At 41.2% G+C, this 24,658-nt stretch overlaps 1 protein-coding gene across 4 annotated transcripts in view; it reads left to right on the top strand.

The window, feature by feature from the left end:
* The window catches only part of Piezo2 (piezo type mechanosensitive ion channel component 2), a 347,577-nt gene that overhangs the window by 52,680 nt on the left and 270,239 nt on the right, over positions 1 to 24,658 (top strand). For all 4 annotated transcript variants that reach the window (XM_057788597.1, XM_057788599.1, XM_057788598.1 and 1 more), the window contains exon 2: positions 12,444 to 12,539. In XM_057788597.1, the coding sequence (XP_057644580.1) occupies positions 12,444 to 12,539 (96 nt within the window). The remainder of the gene's footprint in view (positions 1 to 12,443; positions 12,540 to 24,658) is intronic.

The raw sequence follows: 24,658 nt of genomic DNA on the forward strand, positions 1-24,658 counted from the left end.
TGATTTTATGTTTGGGGGTCACCACAGGAACTGTATTAAGAGGTCATTGCATTAGAAAGGCCGAGAAAGCTTTAAATCATTGTTTTCCACTGAGCTATAACCTTTGTACACCTCCTGGGATATAGTGCGGTGATTGGACCCATGCATTCAGTATGAGTATGCAGGAATCTACTCATGGTGGTGAGCATTTCCACTTCTGCACTCAAAGGTGGTGCTGGAGAATCACCCACCACACAGAGCAACAGAATGGATCCTTTGTTCTGACTGTACACAAATGCCAACTCGAAATGGGCACATCAGATTGGAAACTAGACATGACTACCAGAAAATGGAGGGAAAGCACTTGAAGACATTGATTGGTGTAGGCAGTGACTCTTTCTTAGGTAGGATCCCAAAGGCATGATAAGATCGACAAATGGGACTAGATCAAACCAAAAAGCTTCTGCAGAGTAGAGGAAGACTGAAAGACATCTACAGGTGGAAGAAAATATGGGTAGCTATTCATCTGATGGGATAATATCCAGACTATCTAAAAGAACTCAAAATTTTGATGACCAAAAACGTCAAGAGGCGACAAGGATCAAGGACACATATTCTTAAACAATAATGACTTTATATAGATAATGTCATGTTATAATTATGATAATTAAAGGTCAAAAGAAGTTCTCTATTCTGGTGGGGAAGCATGTAGATTGTTTTGTGAACTGTCAAACTTTATAAAAGTTAGAACAGAGTGGATTTCTTCAAGTGAGAATAAACACATACCCTAAGATGGCTAGTGATTTCTGGGTCAGTCAATCCAGCAGACCTTAACCTACAGTCTCCTAAGCTGTGAACATTGACTCACCTGCTCAACAGAGAAGAAATTACCGAGGAGAAGGGAAGCAGGTCCAGGCTGGACCTTCTCCCAGCTTGCTCTCTCAGTAAGTTCCTATGCTGGTGATATGAGAACAGGTTTTGTCTTGGTAGACCCAGGAGTTGTGGGTTTCAGTGCAGGGCTTTTATTGTAAAATAAACCTCTTTCCGTCCACTCTCATTTTTTTCTCCCCCACCCTTTATTTTTCTTTTTGGTGTTAGGGATCAAACCTAGGGCTTTGTAGGGACTAAACCAATGCCTGCTAGCCCCTCCAATCTCTAATATGTTTTTCATGCAGTTTTATAAAGTGCATATAAGAATATGTGTTATTTGCTCAGTTGTAATCACAAGGGGTGATCAATAGTTTTATTTTCTTAAGCCAGACAGCAGCATAAATATGCTTAAGCTTCAGTATAAGGTTTGGAATTTAGATTTTAAAATGTGAGTATACATGTACAGAAGTGCATGATATAAAATATCTTCAACAATAAAAGCAGTTATTCTTTTTTAAACATTGATGAAAAATTATTCAGTTAGTCATGATGCACTCAGAAATTTTTAATATAAACACACACATATGAAGTAGAAAATAAAATTCTACCTTTTTATATTCATTTAAAAGACAAGGTCCTAATTTGATAATCCCCAAACAGCAGAAAAACAAATAAGAAAAAAATTACAAAAGAAAAATATGTAAAATATGAACAAGACAAACAAGAGGCAGTGATAATTTTAAACTTATGATCACCCACAACCAAATTGCCTTACTATTCATGTATTCTGTTTTCCACCATCTATGCTACCAATAGCATCTCAAGTTGTTTTGAAAAAGTACAACATTCAAATCAAATACTGTTTCTTTTATATGTAGGAAGTTTTCACCTGGATATATTTTTTTTAATTGTTGTAGCTGTTTTTAGTTAAACATGGCTGTGGTTTGAGAAAATCCTATAGATTGTGTTCCTCCTTCAGGTTTTTCCTTAAAATTTCATTTGTTAAGCCAGTTTCTCTAATAAGTCTTATGTACACTGCAGTATTGATTTTTTTGAAGCCCAAAGAAGTGCATGGCTGGTTGGGTGTTGTGTTGACGACCTCATTTGCCTGCATCCACTGTCATCTGGCTCTGGATTGAGATATAAAGATAATCTAGACAGTGCCTAAGCGTGAGAGCACACTCCTCTCTGAATGTTTTCCTGTTCATCTTTTTTTGTCATCTAATTGAATATTTTAGGGTGTGCATACAGAATCTAATGCATCTGCTAGATGACAAGAATTAGTGCTGAGCATGTGCCTTGGTCGTGCTGAATTGCCGTTTAGAAGGACAGGACCAGCTTTTGTTTAAAGAAGTAGTAATTTTTGTAACTGCCTGGAGAAAGCACTGGGGCTAAATTTGCGATGGCCATGGAGTGGGATGGAGGGAGAGGAGCGTGCCCACACTGGCCTGAACCCTCTCAGAGCATCCCTTTTTTGAGATACTTGCAGTTTGATCCGGACCTGTAATGGGGAAAAGGCTTTCACACAAATAGGCAATGAATCAGGTGACATAAGGGTCCCTTTCCTGTCTCTCATTTCTTTGATGGTTTGGCTTCCTTGGGGGAAAAAAAAAATCTACGATTGTTTAATTTGTTTCCTGTTTCATTGTGTATACTTTGCAGCTGCTTCTCCCTCTTCTTAATTTTTTTTTTTTTTTAATGACCAGATTTTGAAAGGACATCCTTTCTAAAGGCCGAGTTGACTGAAGCGTTTTGTCACTTGTTAGTGACACTACTTTTTCTAGTGTCGTGCTGCCGTGTGTTGCTTCGGCAGCTGTCGAAGTAAGCAAGCCCCCGGTGTGTGAAGAGTATTTAGGAGACATGTCCTGGAATACAGCTCTAAGCATGTAAGATCCTGTTCGCTGGGCCATTGGAGGGATGTCATTTGGCCTCCGCTGCAGGGAGGGAGGGGGGTGGGAAAGCCTTTGGCTCTGAGAGCACCGAGCCTTACCAGCACAGCCTAAAGGACGGTTTTGAACTACTGTAGAAGGCTGGCTGAAAGTGTGCACAGACTTTATTAATGGGGAATTATCATCCATATATGGCAACATGGGTATTCTTTAGAAACGTGTGCAGCCATCTAAACAATTCCATTATTTGCAAGAGGTTTTTCACCTTTCTGTACTGATAAGTTATCCAGGCGAAATCTATCTTTTTGTTTTCTACTTGTAGAGCTGTTTTTTTTTCTTTTATAACCAAGTGCTAACTTTTATTTTTGGAAAATAAACTTTATTAATGAGGCAAGCTGAAATGTTTACGGCACAAAGGGGGGGAGAACTGGTGTTTATGGGGTACTTCTCTTCCCTCATCAACTGCTTTTTAATCGTGCGTGCTCTGAGCCTGACAGAAACTTTGTGTAAAATGAGAAATTAACACAACCTGTTGTAACCTTCCTAAGGAAATCTCCTTATCATTTAAGGTAGTTACAGCTAGGGAGACAGGAGACCACAAGACAGCCTTACCCAAAGATGATAGTTTCGTTCCTCTGAGCACTTTGATCTGTGTTTTTATTGCTCTGTCCACGGCAACATTCTTGAGGCAGGAACAGTCCTACAGGGAACTGGATGGGCCCTTGAGAGGAGAGGGTGCCCGGAGAACACTGTGCAGCCACAGTGTCATGGCTCATTAGGGCTAACAAGTGGGCCTCATCCCTGGGTCCTGAGGACAGGCGCATCGCATCGCTCTTGATAAAGGAGATATTTTACCTTCTAAGGCTTCTCTAACTCTAATCGCCGTATTACCAAATTCAAAGACATATTTTGCCCAAGATGGAGATAACTCACGTCAATACGGCATTTTATGTCTTCATAAGCTTGGATCACTCCTGAGTTGTCTGTTCACACACATGCAGAGTAAAGAGGTACACTTGACAATTCAGGTACCATCATATTCAAATGTGATTATTTTAGATCAAAAAGGAAGTAAATTCAGATTTTTTTGTAAGTGGTTTTTGTTTGTTTTTGCTTTTTGAGTTTAGGTGTTAGTGAGATATTGCTGCATAGATATTAGCCCAACAGTGAGTGCTTAAAACAGCAAACCCAGCTTAAACTTTTTTGGATCCAGGATTCAGAGTATCTGTCCTGGGTCATCTGATTCAGTGTCTGCAACCAGGTCTGCAGTTAGTACAGTGGTGAACTACAAGCTACAACTGGGCTATTGGTGGTTGAGGCTGGCCCTTGCTGGAAGCACTGCTTCCTTACTATGTGAGCCTCCCTTAGGCAACTCACCACAGGGCTGTTGGCTGCCTTCTGAGTGAACAAGAGATGAACAAAAGCAGATGCCAAAGTCACAGCCAAAATTCTTTTGCATCTCAACAAGGAATCCCAGTGTTTTTTTTTTTTTTTTTTTCTTTCTTTCTGTATTCATTGGGAGGGTAATCAGGCCAGCCTGCACTCAGGTGGTGGGAGTAAGTTGCCACATAACAGACCTAGTGGGCCTTTCCAGGACTGGCTTTAAAACCTCATCTCTTCACTCAACTGCACTATCCCAGTTTTCTTCTGGAGCTCTTTGAACTGCACTGTAAACAATGGTAATTGGCAGATCATTTAATGTCAACTTGACCCAAACTAAATCCATTTGAGAGGAAGGAACCTCAGTTAAGAATGCCTCCATGAACTCAGGCTGTATCAAGCCTGTAGGGCATTTTTTAAATTAATGATAGATGTGGGAGAGCCCAGCCCATTATGAGTGGTGCCTCCCTTGGGTAGTGGTCCTTGATTCTATTGGAAAGCAGGTTGAGCAAGCCACGGGGAGCAAACTAGTAAGCAGCTCCCCTCCATAGCCTTTGTATCAGCTCTTGCCTCCAGGTTCCTGCCCTATTTGAGTTCCTGTCCTGACTTCATTTTGTTGATGAAGAGCAATGTGGAAGTGTAAACCAAACCCTTTCCTAACAACTTGCGATTGGTTATGATGTTTCATAGAAGCAGTAGAAACTCTGACTAGGACGATGACTTCCATATGTCTACACACATGTTCACATGCCCACTGACATATACCACACACAACACCACACACAACTTCATTAATTTTCCCAAAAATAGCGATTTTGAGTGCTATAATTCTGTGAATGGTAATGATATGTGATCAAAGTTCAGTTTTGCTTGAGTTGTCAAACCTGGCATGAGAAGTGTTGTCTCCTGGAGACTCTTCCCCATGTGCTGGAGAAGAACATGCATTGTGCTGTGAGATGTACTTGTCTGTCCATCGATAGTAAGTTTGTTTAGTGTATGATCAGTTTACACTACATACTTCATTATTGATTTTCTGTCTAAAATGTTTGTCTTTGATGAAACTTGTGTACCAGACCCTTACTGTTATGACATTACAAAATCTCTTTCTTTTTCATACCTGTCCATATTTATGAATTTAGGTGTTCCTTTATTGGGCACAAACATACCAACTGTTATAGCCTATTGATGGCAGTCACATTGTTATGATATAATGACTTTTGTTGCCTCATTTTGCAGTTTTTATAAGTCTATTTTATGTGATAGAAGTATAAGCACTCCTGTTTTCTTTTCTGTTTGTATATCTTTCCCCATCCTTTTACCCCAAGTCTGTCTGTTTATGTGAACAGAGTCTCTTGTAGGTAGCATATAGATGTTTCCTTCTTTTTTACTATTTTGTTGAAAATATTTTTTTCCTTGTAAAATATATCTCAGTTACTGTTTCCCTCCCTCTACTCCTCCCAATTCTTCCCCATCACCTCTACCTTTTGGTTCCACCCCATCCCTGTCTTCTATTAGAGAACAGACTTCTTTGTTGTTGTTGTTGTTTTTGATTTTTTAAATTTATTAGATTTTTTTAAAAAAAAATTACCAATCCAAGTTCTTACTCCTTCCCCTTCTCCCATTCCCTCCACACACCTTTCCACCCTACCACCACCTAATCCTGAGAGAGGGTGAGGCACATTGATTTGTGGAAGGTCCAAGGCTCTCCCTACTATATCTAGCTTGAGCAAGGTATCCATTCAAAGAGAATAGCATGTACATGCAGTAGGGATAAATCCTGGTGCCAGTGCCAGTGGCCCCGCAGTCTGCCCCAATCATACAACTGTCAACCACATTCAGAGGGACTAGTTTGGTCCTATGATTGTTCCTTCCCAGTCCAGCTGGAGTTGGTGAGCTCCCATTAGCTCAGGTAGACTGTTTCAGTGGGTGTACCCAACATGATCTTGACCTCCTTGCTCATATTCTCATTCCTCCCACTCTTCAACTGGACTTTGGGAGCTGATTCCAGTGCTCTGATGTGGGTCTCTGCCTCTGTTTCCATCAGTTGCTGGATGAAGTTTCTATGGTGATATTTAAGAAATCATCAGTCTGACTACAGGGCAAGTCAAGATCAGGCCTTCTCTCCTCTATTGCTTAGGATTTTAGCTGTGGGCATCCTTGTGAATTCCTGGGAATGTCTCTAGAGCCAGGTTTCTGCTAACCTTATAATGGCTCCCTCAACCAAGATATCTCTTTCCTTGTTTCCATCTCTGCCCTTCCTCCATCTCAACTATTCCTTTCCCTCAAGTTCTCCTCAACCCTCCTCTTTTCCCCCGCTTCTTCCCCTTCTACCCTCCCTTTTACCCCCACCATCCTGCTCCCAATTTTGTCAGGTGATCTTGTATGTTTCCAATTTTCAGGTGGATCTATATACAAACAGGCTTCTAAAGGATAATAATAAAATAAAATAAAACAAGACAAAAACTAACATTCCAGAATATATCAAAACAAACTGAAGGAAATAAGCATAAGAAAAGGCACAAGAACTAGATATAGATGTGTAGATCTAGTTCTTTGTACACTCAGGTATCCCATAAAAACACTAAACTGGAAGCCATAATACATATGCAAAGGACCTATAATGTAAAAAGAAAGAAAGAAAAAATAAAAATAAAATAATAATAAAGTCTTTGCATGGTGTTATGAGACAAGGAAGTTTTAAGGTACCATTGAGTTTATTTTTCTGTTGGCCATCTACTGCTGGACATAGAGTAGTCTGTTTTCCCAGTGAGACACCCTCAGAGAAAACTAAACTGTCATTTTCAATTAGTTATCAAGTAGAGATAGCTCCTGGGTTAGGGATAGAAGCAGACGTCCACCTCTTCTTTCAACTCTAGGACCCTATCTGGTGTAGATCCACACGGGCCTTGGGCGTCCTGCCTTAGTCTCCGTGAGCTCAGATGTGTGTTGTTGGGTTGATTTAGAAGGCTTTCTTCCCTTGGTGTCCTCCATCCCCTCTGGCTCTTGCGCTCTTTCTGCTTCCTCTTCTGCAGGGTTTTCTGAGTCCTGAGGGTCTGGGGAGGGGATTTAATGCAGACATTCAGTTTAGGGATGAGTGTTCCAGAGTTTCTCATTCTCTGCGTATTGTCTGGGTGTGGGTGTCTGTATTTGTTCCCATCTGCTGAAGGAGGACTCTCTGATGATGGCTGAGCAAGGCACTGATCATATTTTTCTTTCTGGGTCTGCTTTACCTCACACAAGATAATTTTTTAATAGTTCCATCCATTTGTCTATGAATTTAATTTCTTTTTAGTGGCTGAGTAATATCCCATTGACTAAGGTACCACATTTTTTTTAACCATTCCTCTGCTGAGGGGCATCTGGGTTGTTTCTAAGTTTTGGTTATTAAGAATAGAGCAGTAATGAACATGGTTGAGCAAGTGTCTCTGGTAGGATGAAGTGACCTTTGGGTATATGCCCATGAGTGGTATACCTGGATCTTGAGGTAGATTGATTCCCATTTTCTGAGGAGCCACCACGCTGATTTACATAGTGACCGTACAAGTTTGCATTCCCACCAGTAATGGGTAGTGTTTGCTTTACTGTACATCCTTGCCAGTGTAAGCTGGCATATGTTTTATTGATCTTAGACATTCTGATTTAGTTTTGATTTGCATCTCCAATGGCTAAGGCTATTAAACATTTCTTTAAATGTTTCTCAGCTATTTTAATTTCCTCTATTGCAAATTCTCTGTTTAGATCTGTACCCCATTTTTAAATTGGGTTGTTTTCTTGATACCTAGTTCTTGAGTTCTTTATATCTATTTTGAATAATAACCCTCTATCATATACGCTATTGGTAAAAATCTTTTTCCATTCTGTAGACTGTCACTTTGTTCAAATGACAGTGTCCTTTTCCTTACAGAAGCTCTTCAGTTTCATGAGGTCCCATTTATCAATTGTTGATCTCAGGACCTGTGCTAACAGTGTTAGGAAGTCTTTTACGGTGCTAATGAGCTCAAGCCTATTCCCTACTCTTTCTTCTATCAGGTTCAGTGTATCTTGTTTTATATTTGGAATTCCATTTCATTTGGAGTGGAGTTTGGTGCGGAGTGATTAGTATGGATCTATTTACAATCTTCTACATGCCAACATCAAGTTTGACTGGTACCATTTGTTGAAGGTAGTATCTTTTTTCCAGATTTCTTTACCAATAAGTGTATGGATTTATGTGTCTGTGTCAATAGGTGTATGGATTTATGTGTCTGTCATCAGATAGGCTCTGCTCATCAGCATGTTTGTTTTTATGCCACTACCATTCTGTTTCTATTACTATAGCTCTGTGGTACAATTTGAGGTTTTTTGATTATTCAAAATTGTTTTAAGTTGTCTTTGTTTTTGTGTTTCCATATGAGGCTGAAAATTGTCCTTCAAGACCTATAAAGAATTTTGTTGAATTTTTGATGGGGATTACATTGACTCTGTAGATTGCTTTTGGTAGGATGGATATTTTTACTATAATAATCGTACCAATCCATTAGCATGGGGAATCGTTCCACCCTCTGATATAATGACTTCTTCATTTTTTTCAGTGTCTTAAAGTTTTTATCATACAAGTCTTTCACTTGCTTAGTTAAAGTTATCCCAAGATATTTTATACTTTTTGAGGCTATTGTGAAGGGTGTTGTTTCCCAGATTTTTTTAATGTATTCCATTTTCCATATGTCTATAAGAAGGCTACTTATACTTGGGAGTTTATTTTGTATTCCGCTACTTTTCTTAAAGTGTTTATTAGCTGTGGGAATTTCCCAGTGGAATTTTTAGAGTCACTTTTGTATATTATCATATCATTCACGAATAAAGATACCTAAAATTCTTCTCTTCCAATTTGTATCCCCTTGATCTCCTTCAATTTTCTTGTTGCTCTAGTTGAAACTTCAAGCACTGTATTGAGGTTTTTAGAGTGTGAGCAACCTTGTCTTGATTCTGATTTTAGTGGAATTGCTTTGAGTTTCTGTCTGTTTAAGTCAATATTGGCTATGAGCTTGCTGTAGACTGCCTTTTTAGGTTGAGGTATATCCCTTGCATCCTCCGTCTTTCCAGGACCTTTATAATGAAGGGTTTTGGATTTTGTCAAAGGCCTTTTCTGCATCTGATGAAATGATTATGGGGGTATTGTCTTTCAGTTTGTTTATATGGTTGAGTATATTTGTTGATTACATATGCTGAACCATCCCTGCAACTCTGGGATGAAATCTACTTGGTCACAGTGGATGATATTTTTGATATGTTCTTGGGCTCAGTTTCCAAGTATTTTATTGACTATTTTTTCATCTATGTTCATAAGGGAAATTGGTCTGTAATTCTCTTTCTTTATTGATTTTTTCTGTGATTTCATTTATAAACAGAATCTCTCTGTTTAGTCTTTGTCTATATGACCTGTTTATTGGAGAGTGAGGTGTTAAAGTCTCCCACTATCAGTGTGTAAGGATCAGTGCATGACTTAAGCTGTAGTAGTAGTTCCTTAATGAATTTGAGTTCCCTTGTGTTTGTTGCATATATGTTAAGAACTGCAGTGTTCTCTTGGTGGATTTTTTTTTCTCTCTGATGAGTATGTAGTATCCTTCCCTGTGTCTTACGATTTAGTTTTGGTTTGATCTAATTTGTCGGGTGTTAAAATGGCTATATCAGCTTGCTTCTTAGGTGCATTTGCTTGTAGTTTCAATTTACGTTCTTTTACCCTAAGATGATGTCTATCCATGATGTCAAGATGTGTTTATTAGATGCGCCAGATGGATATTGCTTTTGTGACTATTATGTTAGTGCATGTCTTTTTATTGGGGGAATTGATACCATAGATGTTGACAGCTATCAATAAACAGTGTTGATTCCTGTTATTCTGTTGTTGTTGTTGTTGGTGGTGGTAGTAGTAGTAGTAGTAGTAGTAGTGTGTGTGTGTGTGTGTGTGTGTGTATGTTTTCTCCTCTTCTGATTTGCTGGCCTGGATTATTTATTGCCTGTGTTTCCTTGGGTGCAGCTAAACTCTTTAGTCTGGAATTTCCCTTCTAGTGCCCTGCATAGGGCTGGGTTTGTGGATAGATATTGCTTAAATTTGGTTTTTATTATGGATTATATTATTTTCTCTAACTATGATGACTGGAAGATTTGCTAGGTCTCATATGGAGTCTACAGCACATCTGTCTAGGTCCTTCTAGCTTTAGAATCTCCATTGAGATATCAGGTAGTATTCTCATAGGTGTGTGTTTATATGTTACTTGGTCTTTTCCCTTTGCATCTTTTAATATTTTCTTTTTTACAATTAGTGTTTTGATTATTATGTTCCATGAAATTTCTTTTTTGGCTCAGTCTATTTTTTGTTCTGTATGCTTCTTATACTTTGATAGACATCTCCTTTAGGTTAGGGGAAAGTTTCTATGATTTTGTTGAAAATATTTCCTGTGCCTTTAACATGGGTTTCTTCTCCTTTGTCTATTCTTATTATTCATAGGTTTAATCTTTTAATAGTGCTCCAGGTTTCCTGAAAGTTTTAATGCTAGGATGTTTGTAGATTTAGTATTTTCTTTGACTGAGGTATCCATTTCTTCTATAGTGTGCTCAGTGCCTGAGATTCTCGCTTCTTCTCTTTTATTATGTTGGTGAAACTTTCCTCTGAGGTTTCTGTTCAGTTTCGTAAACTTTTCATTTCCAGATTTCCCTCTTCAGGCCCCAGTTTTGGGTTTTCCTTACTGATTCTGTTTATGCTTTTAGGTCAGGTCTTGAACTGTTTTATTCATTTTCTTCCACTGTTGGCTTGTATTTTTATAGATTTCTTTAAGAGAATTATTAATCTACTCTTTAAGGACCTTTGTCATATTCATAAAGGCTATTTTAAGGTCTTTGTCCTGTTTGTCAGCTGTGTTGCAATTCTCAGGGCCTGCGGTTGTAGGGCTGCTGAGCTCTAAGGAAGACATATTGTTCTGGCTGTTATTGATTGTGTTTTTACCCTGCCATCTAGGCTTCTAATTGTAGTTCTAGGTGGTGCTGTTTGATCTTGTCTTTGTTGGGTGGTTGTTTTATTTCTTGGTTTCTGTCACCCTCTTTATTTCTTAGAACCCTGTGGTGGCTTTGTGTTGCTTGGTAGGGAACTCTTCTAGGATTCTGCTATGTGTGGTCACTGGGATATCTGGGTAAAATGTATTTCTAGGTATTGGGAGCTGACTCTTAGGAATAGGAATGGACTAGGAGTGAGTGCTGAGGAAGCCCTTAGGAGGGAGGAGGCAGGTTGTTCCACCAGTACGTGCTTGGTCCCCGGGGAATGGGGTAGAGAGTGAGGAGAGGCCACAACACGTGGTCTAACACAGAGCTGGGCATGAGATTTGAGATTGAATTTGAAGGAGCTGAGGGAGAGTGAAGAGCTTCCCTGGTTCCCTGACTGGAGTGGACTGTGGTTTCCCAAGGAATGCCTGCTGGAACTGGGGACCGGGATAAAGAGATGGGTGGAGAGAAGGAAGGGTTGGGAGGAAGATCTGTTGGGAGGGAGATCTGTGTGGTCCACTGGACATAGGGACTGAGAGAGAGGGCAGGTCTCAGCAGGTGAACTGCCACAGAGTTGAAAGTGAGACTGGGGGGTTGGATTTGGAGGAGAAGCAAGAGGTGGAGATCTGTAGTTAGCCTCCCTGCTCTGCTCCCTTATCGATTGTTCCTCTGTCTATAGCTGCTGACCCCTATTTTTTGCCTTGAGAATGTAATGCACTGATGATTAAGATCACTGTTGACAGGTAAGAGTTACTGTTGTGAATTCATTATTGTTTTCCAGATGTTTTAGGGAAGCTCCTGTTCTATCATCCGCTCTTGCTACTGTCTTTTAAAGATTTGATCATTTTTCTTTGATTTCTCATGTTTTACTTCTCCTCTTTGGCAAATAGATTGTAAGCTTTTGCTTTATGGATACAGTTAAATTCATGGAGAACATAGCAGGACAGTCAGTTTTAATCCCAATAACAATGTGGGTTCATTTGTCTGTAAAAACATCTTCCTCTCAACGCTTTCTGTTTATGTATTTCGATATTGTGTACTTATTAACAAGTCATTATTACTAATTTTAATTGAGTTATTCTGTTAAATTCATTCTTAGAATTTAAGAACAGAGACTAGGTATTTTAATTATTTTGTTTCACACCATACTCAATACAATGGTGAACACAGAACACTATTTATTGCTTTGAGATTGACTTGCCTGTTTAGAGGGAGAAGCCATGTGATTTTTGAAACCATTATCCGTGCAGCTGTTGTGTTGGCCTGTGGTTATTAATACCATTCTCCTCTCTTCTCTCTTCCCAATCGCAGCGTGTGCATTCCGATACAATGGGCTCTCCTTTGTCTACCTTATCTACCTCTTGCTCATTCCTCTGTTCTCAGAACCAACGAAAGCAACGATGCAAGGTAAGAGACTCTGTGCCGCCGCAGCACAGTTCCATGGCTTGGTTATGCTTCTGGACTCCCTGGGTTTGTCTTTCTTCAGGGAGGAGGCTATTTTCTGGGCAGCAGGGGTGGGGGTGGGTCCAGCGTTGTAATCACTATCTGGTAGAATAGAACAAAGTTGCATGGGTCTTTGTTACTCCCTCAGCCATTCTCCCTATGTGAGTTCCTTACTGAGTCAGGAACCTTACTAAGAAAGTCTGGAACTCTGTGGTTCCTGAAAACTAACTACGAGTGCTGTCAATAAAAACAAGGCATGTGGTATGGCAAAACTGGCATGTGCATTTGGATATTTTGTTGTTGGGGAGAATTTGGGCATTGGAAAGAGTAGAGAAATATCTGGCCCATTGAAGGCTTTCAGTGGGAGAACTGGGTGGAAGCCTGGTTTTCTGCTATTCCTTGCTTCTACATGAGTTGAGGTTTTTTTTTTTTTTTAACATATCCATCAAGTGCACAGTGAAAGCAGAGCTGTGTTGCAGAGAGCACTCAAAGCAGGTTCCTGTGAAGCTTTAGATACTTGCTCATTGCTCTGCAAGGCAGAGAAAAGAACAGTGATGGTTTTGCAGGAGTCTAATAGCTATCACATTCTGGTTTGTGCTCGCACTTCCTGAAGGTCTTCCACAAATACAAAAACAAAGCTCCCTCAAGCTGGATTAAATATACTATTTTCACAATGTGTAGCATTACAAGCCATCAGGACCGTGCCAAATGTTTCAGGTGAGTGAAACGGCTGTGTATTTCCATGACAGGAAAAGGCAATTAGGTTTGTCCTGACCTTCAGTGATGTGGGAAAGGCCATTGGGGTGACCCCGTTTTTACTGATGGGCTGGCTCTTCAGGAGAAATGGCAAAGACCATGGTGTACAAAGAACAGCAAACAGCTTCATCTTTTTCCTTCTCCCTGGTCAGAGAATTTAATAATGCTTTGCACAGTCATTCTAGAAGTTAGAGCTATGGACGCTACACCGATTTTCCTCCCAGTCACAATAGCTCTGAATTATTCACAAGCTTAATAGACCAAATTAAGAGAAGCTGAGTTTATGCAAATCCTTATCAAGCAGCAAATTCAGTGTTGATGGAGCTCCACCCACTGTAACCTTGCTCTAAAGAGTTCAACAAAGGATTTTTGGCCCTGAAAAAAGATTATCATGTTCAGGCAACTCCCGTTCCGGAACTTGAGGCACGTGCTGCAAAGAAAGGTTTTGTGAGCTTTCAGAACACAGTGCATTCAAAGTGAGCACTTTTGTATGTTCAGTTGAGTTCTTTGCTGCTCCTGTTCTACACAACATAGGCTCCTGCTCTATCTGGAGATCAGGTAACCAGAATACCTTTCATACTTTTGTGACAGCCCTTGAATTTTCCTCCCCTCAGTCAATACTGATGAATCTGTAACAATTTTAGAGGTGTCCATTGGGCTAAGCCCAGTACACTGAGCCCTGTGACTGTCAGGAAGGCAGTATGTATATATGACATAGAATCCAAAACTACAAATCCTCCGCAGGTGCAGACATATCCCGTGAATGAAAAGTTACAAGGTCAGTGCACAGAGAGGAACACAGGTGTCTGCCGCTTCTGGTCTTAACAGAACAGGTTCTTTAGGAAGTCCCTGCACCAGCACCCGGAAGCAGCATCCGGGTGTTTCATCTTCCTCTTTCCTGCATCTCAGCACCAGGAAACGTGACTGATGTTAACATAACCTAATCTTTTTGTTTGTTTATGTACTCTGCATGATGTTTTTTTATGATCTGTAAGACTCAAAAATCCATGCACTTCTAGGGACCTTGTGTAAAGGCAAAGTGGAGAGACATTCCTAGGTCATATGAGGTTATGCTAGGAGTCCATGTATAGAAGCCAGGTACCTGTCACAGGAGCAACAGGGCCTTTCAGGGCAGATGTAGGCTCAAACGCACAGAGCTGTGAATGTTTGAGTTCATAACCACATCTCAGGAATTATCCGACATTGGCAAAGGGCTCTCAGCAAGCCCTGCAGTGTACCTCCCAGAAACACCATGTCCAAATCCATGTGTAAATTTGAATTGGCCCCAGGAGCTGATGCAAGTATTGTCCCTTGCCAGATTCTGTTTTACAGGCACACTGAGCTGGAAATGAAATACAGTTGGAGAATTCTTGAGTTGAAATAAAGAGTTTTGGGGAGTGGTGAAGTACATGGCAGTAGTAGGGGCACCCTTCTTCAGCACAAGGTCCTTTACATGGGAGCTCCCTTCCTACTGGGGACGCTAAAGCAGTGGTCTCAACCTGTGGGTCATGACCTTTCACAGAGGTCACATATCAGATATCCTGTATATCAAATACCTACATTATGACTCATAACAGTGGCAAAATTACAGTTATGAAGTAGCAACAAAATAGTTTTATGGTTGGGGCGGTCACCACAACATGAGAAGCTGTATTAAAGGATCACAACCTTACGAAGGTTGAGAAGCGCTGCTCTAAAGTATTGTCAGATAGTCTCAGGACAGACTGAACTGTCCTTTCCTGCACTCCTTGGGCATGCTTCCTGCATAAAGCAACAATGAGTTAACAGAGATCAGCAGTCACCTTCCAGTAATATTGTGAAGGGTTTGTGGAAGGCTAGGCACTTCATTAAACGGCTGAGATCGTTAAATGTGTGATTATCTCTGTAAAACCGAATCTTTTGGGGGTTCTTTCCTAAAGCAGAAATGACTCTAGGTATTTTTTTAAAAAGAAAATTTAATGCAAGACGTTCATTAAAAGTTAAAAGAAAACCAGGAACCCAGGGAAAATGTTCCGGCGACACAGAACGAACCATCAACCAAGCGTCCATTTTTAACTTGGCTGGATATGCCTGGTTCCTCCAGGATGTGAGTTCTCAACTGTTCTCACAGAATATGTTCCTCTAGAGGCCTCCTATTTTGTCAGATTCTTTTCTAAAATGCCTTGCATAGTAGATACTTTGTTGTAAATGAGTTTTTCCTTAAGATGGCAGAGCCTCTTTCCTTGCTGTCTAAAGGCCTTCGGGGAACAGTTCACAGTAGTTCCTTCCTGGTGTTGCTGATGTCTGTCTGCCACTATTACCAAGCCCAAAGATAGTCATTTTACACAGACGAAAGGCTTGCAGACAGGATTAGTAATTTAGAGATTTTAGTCAATGGCCAGAGGACTCATTTCCCTTGGTCCTGAAGAGAGGCAGCATATTGTCTCGGGGAGTGCAGCGGAGCAAACTGTTGACTTCACGGCTGAGATCCAACAAAAAGAGAGCAAGGGATAAGCCTGGGATCTCGCAATCCCCTCTGAGGGCATGTGCCCAATCGTTTGATGGCCTGCCGCATATATCTACCACTCAGAAGGGTCCCTCCTTCCTCCCAATAGTGCCTACCAGGACTATACCTCAACACACAGGCCCATTGCGGGCATTAAGACCCATTGAGAAGTCTGAAGGAAGCCACCTCACATAGACTCCTCTCCCTGACCAGGGTAACCTGGCTCTAATGGTCATCCAGTATGTGTTTCTGAGTCCTGAAGGATGTATGGGTAGTCTCGGGGGGGAGGGGGGCACATGGCAGCTCCAGCCATCCCAGTCCACCTTCCTCTCAGTGCAGTTCTGTTTTCCCAGCTCCCTGCTTGATGTGGCTTCAGGTGCACTGCCAAGTCATCCTCTCAATGTACAAGTTAAACTGGATCTCAGGTTCTGGGCATATTGTTGTAGATGTTTACTTAGTGGGCACAGGTGAAGCTGGAAGGCTGGGAACTCAGCAGAGGAGTCCACGTGGTAGCTGTGAACGAGACATGACGATGATCCCAGCGCTAAAGTCCAAGAATGCAGTCACTAGTGTATGGCACAGCCTTCGATGAACTCAACTGGGTACCAATTCATGCGTCTAAGTTTTCCCCTTAACGTATAGATATCCACATTGGTTAGGGTTATTAGGCTCAATGAGGACCAATGAGTAGATAGAAGTCTAAGCAAAGTGTAAATCCTTTCCACAGACAGTAGTTAGCTATAGAATCCATGTAGCTATAGAATCATGAATTTTTAATTTTTAAAAAGATTTCTTTATTTCTTCTATAAGCGTTTTGTCTGCATGTATGCATGTACACTATGTGCATGTTTGATGCCCATGGAGATCAGAAGTCATCAGAACCCGATGCCCATGGAGATCAGAAGTCATCAGAACCCTTGGAACTGGAGTTATAGATGATTTTGAGCTGCTATGTGGATTCTAGAAATTAAAGCCAGGTCCCCTGCCAGAGCAAGTGCTCATAACCACTGAACTAGCTCACCAGTCCTGTATGTGGCTTTAAATTGCAAAATTTGTATATCACAATTTAAATACCTCCTCCAGAGTTCAAGCTAAAATACAGTTGCCATGGTAATAGAACATAAGGTGGAAATATTTTTAAAAGGACTGGTAATGAGGGCCCCACACTCACATGTGAATAAAGGGCATTATGGTGGGCCTTCTAGAAGGATGACTCTGCCTCATACATGTCCTCTATAGTGTAACTGTATACCATATAGGCCAGACCACATGCGTGTGTCATGCTCTTGGACTTCATGGCTTCCAGAACTGTAAGAAAACAATCTCTGTTTTTATAAACCGCATAGTTCAGTTATTTTCTTACTGTGGCACAAATGAACATCGTGCTGTGCTGTATAGTTCTCTCTGCCTGTAATGCATTTCTCTGGATTTTGGATTATGGCCATTTTTCATCCATAGATTCATTTCAATTGCCACTTGCTTAGAAACCTTTCCTCACAGCCGGGCGGTGGTGGCGCACGCCTTTAATCCCAGCATTTGGGAGGCAGAGGCAGGCGGATCTCTGTGAGTTCGAGGCCAGCCTGGTCTACAAAGGGAGTTCCAGGACAGGCTCCAAAGCTACAGAGAAACCCTGTCTCGAAAAACCAAAAAAAAAAAAAAAAGAAAAAGAAACCTTTCCTCACTTCTCTAACAAAGCTGTTTTGTGCTAGTCCCACTTTCATTTGCCGTGCTGTGAACCAGTTTTAATTTTTATCCATATAATGCCTATGAAGGTATTGGTTCCACCAATTCATGGTAATACTTGAACTTGGAAACCCTAGATGTGTATTCGTATCTTTTTCTCTGGATGGTTCCTCAATATCCCTCTATGGGCTGAGACTTCCCCGTGCCTGGGTGAAGCTCTAAGCATTTTGCAGAGTTGCTGGCAGCAGCAACTTCCCTGGACACTCGAGCACTCCAACATTCCTTAGACCAGTCAGTGTAGAAATTAAAATTATGAATATTATTTTAAACTAGGTCATTTTCCATGTGTACCATTGCCTGTAGAAACCAGAACAGCACCAGGGTTTGAGAAGTTTATCTCTGTCAAAATCTTCATCCTCTTGCCCATACCTGTCTGGTCTGCTCCTGCCATGGCTGAGTCATCTCCCTGTATGTGACCATGGGTAGTATCCGGGTAAAGCCTACATTGTACATCAGTCTCTTTGGGTTCTTTGGTCCAATGCTAACTACTTTTAATTTTTCTTTTGGACAAAGTGACTGTCATTTAGTTCCAGGAGGACAATTCATATTTATCCCCTACCTCTATAATCCCTGCCTCTCCCCAAAGACACACAGAACATCTTTAAACTACCACTGTGATTGCTACAGTTTAATTGTATTCTCCGAAGTTCATGCACTGAAAATTTAATCTCCAAATTCACGTGTTGTTGATGTGTGGAGGTGATTAGGATTGGATGAGGTCGTGAGGTGGGGTCATGTGCCTCCATTTCTAGTTGCTCCAGAGGAGAAGGATGGTTCTGATCAGGTGTGCATGTGTTCTTCTCTTGCCATTTGATGCCCTGAAAAGATAGTTACCAGCTCCCGTGCAGCTATGAGAAACATGGTCTTGACTTTCCAGCCTCCAGGGGAAGAGCCAAACAGGTCTCTTCATACACTTCCTGGGCTTGGATACTTGGTCCTAGGCACTCGGGATACACGGAGAAAGCGAGTGCACAGCTGTTTCCCTCTGCAGCCACAAGCCACTTGTGTTGATACTGTGATCTCACTCTGGATTTCTTAAACAGCAGCTCCTTACCATCTAGCGTATCCTGCATGTTCACGGGGTCTTCTCATTGTTCTCTTTTTCATAAACATCAAGATAGCATAGATGCACTAATATGTTTACTATTGTGCCTGGACTATAGGCAACAACAATGCTTATAGAATGAATGAATTTACCTCACTGTCTACTGCTCAAGAAACATTTAGGAACATAATTACTCTCACCACAACAGTCTCTGTAACAGAAAAACTGTACAATAGTTTATTGCATGCACAGGTCCTCTGGAAACAGAAGCTTGGGCTACGGCAGGCCATAGGACTGCTGTTTTCAATTTAATTAGAATCAGACAGTCATGAGTAATTGAAGACATCAAGTCTGCTAAAATGTTTTATGTGTCCAATTACAATGATGGGCATTTTATTTAAGCATGTAATACTGGAGGAAAGGAAATGAGGCTTTTCTTGCTGTTCATAAACAGAGTGCTTTGGGTTAAGGATTGAGACAGGCCTCCATTAAATTCTTTAATAGCGTGTAATTAATTAATAGTTAGTAACACATGGCCCAGTGTTTCAGATTTAGGAGGCTCTAAGTTCTTCATGCAGGCACACAATAGGTTTCTTATGCTGTATATTCCAAGGACAATGTACTGGTCAACACGGCTGGCATTTTTTTTCACATGGGAGATAAGTGCTAAAGCATATCTGGGTTGAAAGAAGGCAACTCAGGTGCTCAATAAAGTCAGTGTTTTGAAGTTCAGCGGTATCTGTAACAGTGTCAGAGTAACGCTGGATCCACACATCTGGCATGGAGAAATCCTTCTCGTTTGCTAGTCTTCACTGGAAGACTATATTCGTTCTCTTTAAATAACAGCAAAGAGTTAAGTGATTTATGAGGGTCTTTAATGTTTGGCTCCTAGATATCTAATAGTATTTAGGATAACTGGCCTGTTCATAGAGAATCATTAGCACTGTGTAGTAAGCACACCCTTTATTTGCGTGCATCAGTTAATTTAATTCTCACACTGAACTCTTAAATGATATATTATTTCATTAAAACTATTCTTCCATGGTACTGGAGAGAAGGTTCAGTCATTTAGGGCACTCATTCTCACAAAGACCCTGGGTTCAATTCCTAGCGCCCTCATAGTGGGTCACAACCATCTGTAACTTGAGTTCCAGGAGATCTCATACCCTCTTCTGACTGTTGAGGGCACCAGGCACATAAACAGTTCACATATATGCAGGTAGGCAAAACAGTCATGCACATGAAATGAAATAAACAAGTTAAAACCCCTATAATTCTTACAGATCTATATTGCAGGTGAAGGCTGGTTCCAGGTGGGTTGGCAGCAGGCCCAGTACACTATGTGCACCGTCTGGCTATTGGCCTCTATGGTGTCTGACTCATGCCTTGGGCAGGGCTAAGTCCTCCGGGGTCTTGAAAGGAAAGAAGGATGCCTGGTCAGTTAGTGGAGCCTTTTGGCTGATAGCTTGTTTGGCTCTGAGCACACAGGTCTGGAAAGACACTATGAGTCTATTTAAGGGGGCCGTAACAGATATTGATGTGGGCTGGTGACATATGTGTACATTACATAAGACAACACGTCACATTAAGTGAGGCTGGCTTTGCCTTTCAGCAGATGTTAATCAAGAGACTGTCATTCACCAGGCGCTGTGTTGAATTTTGTGGAGACTGAAGAGGTGAAGAAAGAGTTGCATTTCACTGGAGCGGCCTTTTCACACCCTGGGCTTTATGTAGCTGGCTAAACGCTAGCTTTTTGGGGAACTGCCTACTTAACCTCAGCTATGCCGTTACTTTTCTAAGGTGATTTCAGGGTACCCCTTGGCACTTGTCTAGAGACGAGGGAATGAAAACTGTAATGGCCAACTGCTGTCCCTGTGAGATAAATCTGGCTCTCGTAGCATTTGGAGTGGATGGGGATAAAACTGGTTATTAAATGAGCCGTGTAGATTTCAGAAGGAAAGGACAGAATGCTTAGTCCAACGCTGTGTCTGGAGGTTACTGCTCCTTGTGACGGAGGCAGTTCGATGTTGACCTGAGTGAGAGTCGCAGTGCTGATACACACAACAAGTGTGTGATCGTCACGATGCTGTGCAGATGGATACATGTGACTTCACAAGTTGCCAGGTGGGATGTCCAGGTGACTAGGTAGCATGCTGAGGCACTCGTTGATTCTAGAACTACAAAAGGCAAGCGCTGTTCTCAAGGTCCAGCTCATGTTTTCCTGGAGACAGGTGTTCTTCTGGAGGATCTTAGTGATTTGGGCAACTGTCATCACCATTTGCTGTATGTCAGACACTCTTGACTAGTAAGTGATGGTTCTAGTGCTGCCGGCAATGTGCACAGTCCTGGGGAAGGAGACACACATCCACCTGCAGTGTGCTATTTGCAGTACGTTGGAAATTGACGTCTGCTTGCTTAGCTCTCCAGTAAGTCATTCTGTTCACATGTGTTCTCACTGTCTGAAGTGATGGGTGGCTTTTATTCATCCTTTTCAGAGGAGATTCGTTTATCTTTTGGAGTCCATTGAAATAGATGCTTTCAGATGAAGGAAGTGTCGTGTCCTAGACAGCATTAGCTGGTTTCTGCTGCAAGATCATCTTAAAAGCATCATGTGACAAATTTGTGTATCAGGTGCGGATGTCACACACAGTGCTGGTCATTGCTGAAGGTATTTCTAAGAACAAGGTAGGCTTCTTGAGCAAGATCCTACTCACTGCGACAGCATGGGGATTTGTGTTAGGTTTGGGACCAGGGGCTAAACTGGCCACACAAATCTCTTGCAGCCTTTCTCTTGCACTATAACCACAGCTGTGATAAAGAAATGAGAGCCTCCCTACCGAGAGCCTGTCTCTGAATCTTTGTTCCTCTCACAGACTCTCAAAGATCCCTGGAGCACGGTTGGATCCCTGATCCTTCCCCAAGGAAGTTTACAGAATTCAAGTTAACCAGATACTAAGACATCAGAGGACTAATGACGTCATATTGCTGTCTGTAAACTGAGTTCATCTGGATCAAATGTGCCCCCATCCTCACCTTCCTCCATCCTCTAGTTTACACATTAACATGATTCACTTCTCCAGAGGGCAGTACCCTTGCCCCATGCTGATAGCATGGAATCAGAGACCGGCTGGCTACAGACATGAACCCCTCTTCCTGGGAAACTTCTAAAAAGGAAGCCTATCCCTGCCACATGGGCGCGCATCAACTCGCCTCAGAGCCCTGCCATGCTGGTTGTCTGTCTGTCTGCACCATTAATAACTCTTGACCAAAGGATGATGAACCCCACACCTGAAACCTTTCTATAGGAACCTCATGCCCAGGGGTGGATGACATACAGGGATTTCGGGTGCCTTACAGGGACTTGAGTAACCTAGTTCTTTGCCAATGCCAGCAAAGTTGCCAAAGGAAATAACACAAGAACCGTGCAGTGCCCATTTATGCAGGCTTTACCTGAAGAGGTTTTTTGTTGTTGTTGTTTTGTTTTGTTTTTAAATATGTGGCTTGAGGCATTTTGTTTACCTTCTCATTTGGAATAATTCTAAATAGCTTTTCCTTTTTGAATAAATCACATTTATTTTAGTTTGGACCAAGACAGCAGTTCCTCTGATTCATTTACTCACATTTACACTATAGCATTTTTATCAATATTTTCTCTTCTTGGTGGGATCTCTTGCAGCATCTTGGAAGGCAGGGTTTCAGAGGGGTAGAAAAGAAAGGGCTTTGTTGTGTTCTGTTAGCAACCATGAGCAGGTGAAATTTACAGCGGGTCTGGTTAACACTTGTAAACTTTTGCCAGAGTTATCTTTGAATGATCAAGAAGAAAAACAATCCTAACTAATGTAACCCTGAATAGGAGCCCCACTTCAGTAGGAAGTTGCGTTACTCTTGTAAATTATTCCCCCCAACACATACTCCAAAAATATCTTATTCAAAGGTTCTGGCCCAGGCTACACTTATCCAGAATACTAGCAGCACCCTGAAAACAAGAAAAATGGTGTTCAGTTTCCCTACTTAAAGAGGCAAAGAGGTCTGTAACTTGTAAAGCCGTGTTTAGACATCAGAACGGAAATAGTAGCAGATATTTTAAAACACTCCTGCATCTGGTTTTTGTTATAAATAGTCTTTAGAACATTAGCCTTATTATTACAATGTTTTCATATGTCATAATAAACCAAAAAGCAAGGAAATATTTAATTGGATAAATTACTTGGTGTTTCATTGCCGATAAGATCAGCTCACCACCAAAAGAAATGCTGACCAAACTAGTTAGGAAGTTCACGTCTCTATTTTCAAAATCAATTATGGGATGTTTAGGTTTTCTGCTCTTTTGTAGAATGGGGCAGGTTATTATCTCACTATTATTGTGAATTTAGCATGCAGGAAATCAGAGTGGCTTTTAGGCAAATAATTCTTGGTTCAGGAAATAGCAGGTTATTGCGTGACTACAGAAAAGATTCCAAGAGCCCCAAACATTTCTTTGGCTCAAATGGTATCTATGAAAAACCTGCCATTTCTATTACAAGGTATTATTCATTTGAAGGGATTTCAGTTTGTTGATCTGTCCTTCAAATTATCATGCATTAGCTATTGACAGACGTTTCCTATCGTCTACCTGGTCAGGCATCGTGGGGCCTACTCAGCGTGCAATGGTGAGCAGGACACAGCTCTGTCACCTGTTGGCTCTGCACCGTTGGGCAAGATACTGAAATTTTCAGCTTTCTGCCTTCTATGTCTACTGAACTCTTGACGTGTTCCTAGATAGAGTTGATAAGACACAGCTTCACAGGTGACTATGAGCCAGGGGCTGTGATGTATGCTCAGAAGATGCAAAAAGAGCTGTAGATAAGTCTCTTGGTCTGCGGTGGGCAGATACCTGAGAGAAATGCTTTAAAAGAGGAAAGCTTTCTTTTGCCTCACGATTTCTGGTGGTTTTATTTATTTATTTATTTATTTATTTTTTTGTTCGTGAGTTTTTTGTCATCAGTGTTTTGTGCCCAGAGTAAGTAAGACAGAGCCTCACATGTGAATGCTAAGGTGGAGAAAGATACCTATCTTTTGGAGTTCAGCAGGGCAGGGCACTTTAAGATGTAAACTACAAAGACAGTGCTCCCAGTGACTACTTCCTCCAACTGGATCCCACCTCCAAGTTTCCCATTGACAGAGTTAGCCCATAATCACTTCTCAATACCCTTTGGTGGTGGGGGAAGGACACTTCCAATCTAAACCAAGGAAGGAACTGTGGCTCTCCTCTGACTTAAAAAACTCACTGTCCCTTTAAGAATATTCTACTGGAGGTGATTTATTTACATACCTTTTTTCCTCTTTTTTTTCTCAGCTTTTAAGCTAGCTTGCTTTGAAGCCTGCAAAAAGACTAAGTTTGAATTTGTTCATTAGCCAGGATGGAAGTGTTAATTGTGCAATCTCTTTAACACATCCATGCCCCTAGACTTGGACAGGTGTATGTGATATAACCTCTCAAGATAAAACCTTACACTGAACTCTCTGACTAGGTTAACTATAATTACAAGACAAGCAGGTGATGAGGTGCTTGCTAGAACCCAGGCAAGTATTCTATACAGTCCGTCCCTAGTCCTTACCTTTACAGAGTCAATGAATAATGCCCCAAACTGACAGTCTAAAAAGTTGTTTCACTGAGGAGTGCTTCTAATATGAACAGTGCAGTGACAGAGATCCAGTAGCTACTTCTTTACCCCACTGTATGCTTCTATATAAAAAAAATTACAACAGAAGTGCAGACATTATATGTGCCCTCTTCTTACATTAGAACACCTAAGTAGACAATGATTGAACTCTAAACAGCTGTTTTGTATACATTGTTGGTGTTAAGCAGGAACAGATATAAAGCTGGTATAAAGCGTGTATTTGTTTCTTTGCTTTGGCTCATTGGGTGTTGAGCATCTGAAGTGTGTTGTGCAAATGACTGGTAATGGAGCCACCGTCCCTTCAATCTGCAGCGAGACTCCTTCTCTTCTTTCCGTCATCCAGTTCTTAGTTTTGCTTATATTCATTTTCTACACTTGAGTTTGCCAACGC

This window comes from Chionomys nivalis, chromosome 14 (assembly GCF_950005125.1).
Source record: "Chionomys nivalis chromosome 14, mChiNiv1.1, whole genome shotgun sequence".
In the NCBI taxonomy this organism is placed as follows: Eukaryota; Metazoa; Chordata; class Mammalia; order Rodentia; family Cricetidae; genus Chionomys; species Chionomys nivalis.